General features: G+C 37.3%; 1 protein-coding gene across 2 annotated transcripts in view; it reads right to left on the bottom strand.

Annotated features, from left to right (window-relative positions):
* Positions 1-441: 441 nt before the first annotated feature.
* The window catches only part of NELL2 (neural EGFL like 2), a 221853-nt gene continuing 216294 nt past the window's right edge, over positions 442-6000 (bottom strand). For both annotated transcript variants that reach the window (XM_039505120.1, XM_039505129.1), the window contains exons 19-20: positions 4074-4298; positions 442-1211 (exon numbers count right to left, since the gene is read on the bottom strand). In XM_039505120.1, the coding sequence (XP_039361054.1) occupies positions 1161-1211; positions 4074-4298 (276 nt within the window). In that variant the 3' untranslated portion in view covers positions 442-1160. The remainder of the gene's footprint in view (positions 1212-4073; positions 4299-6000) is intronic.

Raw genomic sequence — 6000 nt, 5'->3', positions numbered from 1 at the left:
CAGGGGTGTGGCAGCAACGCCAGCACTTCTAGTTCCAGCACCTATGAAATCACCAAAGTTGTGGTGTTTAACAACAACAAAAATAGGGCTTCGAATCTGAAGAGAATTTCCCACAAGTTAGAACAGCGTTAAAGATGGTCAAATGTTGCATCTAACCTGCTTGGCAGTATCCTATCAACATTTAGAATTTGATCCTTCAAACCTTTATGCACATGAATAGTCCTATCAAACTCAATGGGACTACTGACAGGAGTAAACTTACTCACATGCATAAGCATTTGCAAGATCAATCCCTTAAAGACTAGCACAAATATGAAATAATGTCACAACTTTGTGCCAGATAGAAACATCTATATACAACCCTACTCACAAGGGAGAAACAGTCATCTATAATATATAAAAATATCACCTGTACCAGTGAAGGAGACTCAAAGCCAGAAATATTATAAGGTAAGAGAAATATTTATTTTAATTTTGCACAAGAACGAGCTTATACTGAACAAATTCAATCAAGAAATAATAAGTGCAGTAAAACAAGGAAATATAGATGACTTTCCCCATCAGAAAACGTTAAGTAGCCATGCCGGTGCATCACTTTTTTTTACAATAACATATCTTTTTTCAGAGCATGTACTGTACATAACACATCTTAGCTGCTATATTCTTTATTCCTGAAGACATCCTCCCTTTATTCAAATTTCTGCTAGAGTCTGCAGTGAGCAATCAAACAAAATTTGTGCAGATTCAAATATTATTAGGTAAAAATCTCTGTGCCTATTGAAGTGTTGGACTTTCAAAGCTTCAGTAGGCTCAATGACCACTTCTATTTGTCTCTTGATCTTGACATCGTTAGGTACAATGTTACAAGGTGTCACTTTACCACTAACCTAATATTCTGTATAATGATGCCAGACACAAATAGCCAGAAGTTGAGCCTGACCTCAAAGAAAGGTTTACACATCTGAGCTTTTTTCCAGTTCCATAGATTTCATTCTGACTCAGGTAATTGAAAGCTCACTCAATTCAGAACATTTCTGCACTTTAGATGGACAAAACTGATGTGATTTCAGTTTTGGCTTTATACAATTTTTGGTCTAAAGGTCTTTTTGTGAAGGAAAATTCTGTAACCAGAAACTGCTTGTGAGACATGGTTGTTAGCTTCACAGTTCCTGAAGGCACTGTGGATCCACTGAGCAACAAACATGACCATTCTGTGAGGGGGGGAGGAAGGGGAAAAGAAGAGAGATTTAAATGGTTAGTATTTTGTAAAGTCAAATTAACAATTAGAATGACTATCTGCAAATACCTGCCCAGTAGAAGAACATTTCTAAATAAATGTGTAAACTGTTTATTTTTTTCTCTCTTTCTATCTTCACTTCAGTCCCATACTCTATGTAAAAGGAATCTAATGATTTCACTCACTAATCAGTGTGTGATCCATATCGTAAAACTAAGACATAGAATTGAAGTCATTTGGCAATATGCTATTTATTTCACATGGATCAGGATTTGGCCCAGTGTGCGCAATAAAGATGGCAAAGAGGACAAGGCATTAGAAGTTTGATTTAGATTTGACACAGGGAACCATGAGTTTTATTTAGCATTGAATATCTCAAGTTAATACTTTCAGGCTGTAACTCTGTCAAAGGTTAATCTTTGAAGTTTCCTCTCCAGATCTTAGTATAGACATATTTCTATGAACATTAGGAATGAATGGAACAGGTTGCCTAAAAAAGTGATTAAAGTATTGAAGAAAAGATATATGTTGCATTTCCACCTCTTCTCCTCAGTATGACTCTTAATGCAGATAGTGCATATAATTTTTAAATTACTGTAAATACATTTAGTCAATTGAAATGTGGGGCTGATTAAAGATCAGGGATGTAAGAATCATTACTTCATTTTCTTGACTGTATGTGGCAGGAGACTAGACAACCATGCCAGCAATCCTAGAGTTCACCTTCTTTACTTGTGATTTGAAATGGTTTTGTGGCTAAGTCAGCTTTAGCTGATGCCTGGCTTTCTGAATTCTTAAAGGATTTTGTGTAAACCTATTTTGCAGTAGCTTGGTTAGAGAAGCTTATCCTAAAGCTTTGACCTGGCATGTGATGTACTGCTAGAAAACAGTGAAACGAAGCAGTACAAATGAGACACACAGTAGTATGGTATTTATATTTTTTGCTACAGAATCAAAACTATACAAGCTGTGCTATGGTACTCGCCTTGCTTGCTTGGATTAGACTGCTTGGATGGAAAACAAAGCTAAAATACTTACAGTACATGTCAAAAAAGAACATAGTGTTGGAAAGAAACAAAATAGGTTTTGTTCTTTGAGGAACAAATGGTACATGCTAATTATTAAGAGTCTGTGGCTCTAATTATACTGTTATGCCTTGTGATATTTGAAAATTCATAACATAGAATTACAGAATCATAGAACATTAGGGTTGGAAGAGACCTCAGGAGGTCATCTAGTCCAATCCCCTGCTCAAAGCAGGACCAACACCAACTAAATCATCCCAGCCAGAGCTTTGTCAAGCCGGGCCTTAAAAACTTCTAAGGAAGGAGATTCCACCACCTCCCTAGGTAACCCATTCCAGTGCTTCACCACCATCCTAGTGAAATAGTTTTTCCTAATATCCAACCTAGACCTCCTCCACTGCAATTTGAGACAAGTGCTCCTTGTTCTGTCATGGAAAACGTAAGGATAAATGGCGAATCTACCCGGTAGTTTAAACAGGCACAATGACTATTTGGCATTTCTGTTTCTGAGTATCCTAAAAGGAAAGGATTACACCAATGTCCATCCGGTAGTTGGAATAATGTGGAGTATACTAGCTGAACTGGTTTCCTCTGTAGATCTTAGAATGGATTCAGACATGAGGCATCATGAGTCCATGGAGCTTGGCATAGTATCTATATTACTCATAGAGGGTCAAATCATGATCCGAGTTTACAAGGCAACAATTGGTACCAGTATTCCATAGCTCTGTATAAACTGGTTGTAAAATAAAGAGACCAGTCTTGGACCACAAGAGGGTAGAATAGATGGGACATGTTCCACAACTGACAACCAATGGAATTTATACAAATAAGCTCCTTCTACATTCCCAGGCATCTCAACAATATGGGATTCTGATCCTGTTTCTTCTTCCAAGTGGAGCATTAGGTGGTACTCTGGCCCTATGGGATGGACATGGGATATCTGAAATTATTTGGGAGGGTTACAGATCTCCATCCCAATGGATCCTGCTCGCTCTCTCTCTCTCTTCCTCCTGGCTGGTCACCTCTCTTGTGGAACTGCTACTGGTCAGTCTTCAGTTATACACAATAGAAAATACAGTTTCCCTCACACGTGTGTGTGTGTGTGTGTGTGTGTGTGTGTAAAATGGAAACACTTTATTCTAACATCCTTTTTTTCTTTGTTTTAGAAGAGGCAGCAGAATTCACAGAAGCTTTTCACCATTAACCTTTCTTAAGATAATGTGTGCCTTATCCCTGAGGAATATTAAAGGCCCAAATAATGTGTATTCTGCTGTCATTTTTAAACCAAGGAAGAGCAGAATTTCCATTTTTGCCGTTACAAAACTTAAAATATTTGAACATCACAATCCTAAAGGAGACAATAGCATTTCTGGTAATTTGATGCTCACTCTACAAAATATATTTCCTGTATGAGGTCAGATCTTACAGACCTTTGGAAATTATTTGACACGATAAGTATCTGCAAAATAGCAATGGGCTGGCAGGAGTAAGATCTGTCATCACAGTCAAAGCAATATGTTTCTGTGGAAAGGATACACTGGTTCACTTGCTCAAGGTGAGATACAACATGGGCTATGATGCTGTGAGATTTCCATCCTGCTAGCACATTTAAACCATCATCTGGTTCTTGAAAGCTCTGCACCACTGACAGGAGAGTCTGCAGCTAAAGCTGAACATTTCATATTGCTACCTTTGAACAGCAAATGTAGAAACTGACTTCCCACTGACCAGGCTACATGTATTAATATTTATAAGCTACAGAACCACCTGGTAAGGAGGCCTCTTGGCTTGATTTTTATGCTCTTTACCTTGCATTGGCAGAGGGTGCACTCTGTGCCGTGTTTAATCCATGAAGATCCAGTGAAGCGAATTACATTAGTTTCATCCAGACACGTCTTAGTGATGTCATTACGAATGGTGTCTGCCTGGCAGGGGTCAGTGACGCAGCGTGGACAACACTCACTCTTGGGGAGTACACTGAACTCACATTCCACCTCTGGACAAGGCAAAGGCCAACAGTCAACTTCACCTTGCTATTTAAAAAAAAAAAGAACAAAGAGAGATCACGTTAGGTATTCTGTGTTGTTTCTGATGTATTATTACATGTTTCTATGACTCAATGTGTTGTCTCTTTCTGCTTACTGATTCTCCCGTGTGGCTGTATTTAAAAGACAGTGAAAATAATTCTGATGCTCATTTCCTGTTGACAGTACCAGAAATTACATAGGAAGTGTATGTGTTTTAAAAATCAATGTGTCGTTTTGGAGGGGTGGTGTTCGTGGTAAATGGAAGGGTGGATTGATTTAAATCAAAGCAACTTAAATCACTGAATGTAATCAATTGAAATCAGCAATCAGGAAACTTGATTTAAATAAGGATGCATTCCTTATTTACTAGATGATTAATTTTTTACTTGTGATTTCTGTCTAGCTCTAGCTGGATGGAAATTCAAATTCAATTATAAATGAACCAAAACAGAATTTTTTAAATTTATTAAATAAAACTACCTTAAATGTGCTGGATACATAAGAAAAAAAATGTATCAAAAATTTCATTAAAATATGTATTGCATTTAAAACTAACTGATTTATTTAAAAAAGGAAGTATTATCTGTAGTTAGTGAATTGAAATACTTGTTTCTGGTCACCATGTCCTTCAAGATTTCAGAACTACTAGATCTCATCCTCTCACACCTACTTTTTATTCACAGAAAGAGGAAAATGAGTTTTCCTGCTTTTTCAACTCCCAATTGGTTTCTTAACTTTGAAGGAACTGGTCATTAAACTGCACCAGTTGAATAAACTAGAATGAAGAAAATATTCTCTCTGCACCTGCAGAAGAGGCTATGGCTGTCAAAAGCTGGTTTACTTCAACAATCTCTAGTTCCAGATGGTTAGCCAGGGACTTTCACCAGTTCAGTGCTTTGACTTTCTTTAAAACTTGGCTGCAAACAAGTACTACTTAATATTATTTCTTGAATTTAATTTAAATGATTTTAATAGGTTATAATAGGTTTGAGCCTTAACATAGGTTGTCATTATTTCAAACAACTTTAAATAGGTTTATTTTTTAATAAACTTGGATTTAATTTAAATTAAAACAATGATTTAAGTTAAAAAAATCCAATTTTTAATTTTTTTTAAAATGATCAGTTTTTATCCACCCTAGTAAATGGACATCTTTCTGCCTCCCCCTTCCCTTTTCATTCAAACATCTTATTTTGTCCCTGCTGTATTAAGGAGAAAATTCTACTCAGACATGCTGTGGATGTACAAGCTCAATGTGCAGCCGAATTAATGCATTTTGGCTGCATAGGAGATCTGGAATGCCAAGAAGCCATGAAAGGGGGTAGGGTATTGAAATATGGACAGAGATGTCTGCTTCCTTGGTAGCAGGACCATATCTGGGAGAACAAATGCAGAGTCTTCTGTACTCGAGATGCAACCAATGTCATGCCACTGATCTCCACCAATGTAATCCACTGATTACAAAGGAAATAGTCCTGATTTATGGTAGGGTAAGTACAAGGATAATCAGGCCACAAGTATGTAAAGCTGTCCTTGATATAATTGACCATGAGGTACTGTTGATCCACACTGGATCCTAACAGCATATAGAGGCTTGATCTAGAGTCACCCCCTTCTTTACTTTTGAGGGACCTCACAGGGTAGTGCCAGATGATTGTTCATTTGCCTACAGGGTCTTTTCATGCAAGGCTTTACAGGGTTCTGTTCT

Source organism: Mauremys reevesii, linkage group 1 (genome assembly GCF_016161935.1).
Source record: "Mauremys reevesii isolate NIE-2019 linkage group 1, ASM1616193v1, whole genome shotgun sequence".
Lineage (NCBI taxonomy): Eukaryota > Metazoa > Chordata > Testudines > Geoemydidae > Mauremys > Mauremys reevesii.
The sequence above is the reverse complement of the archived record's forward strand: the minus strand, read 5'-3'. Positions and strand labels throughout refer to the sequence as shown.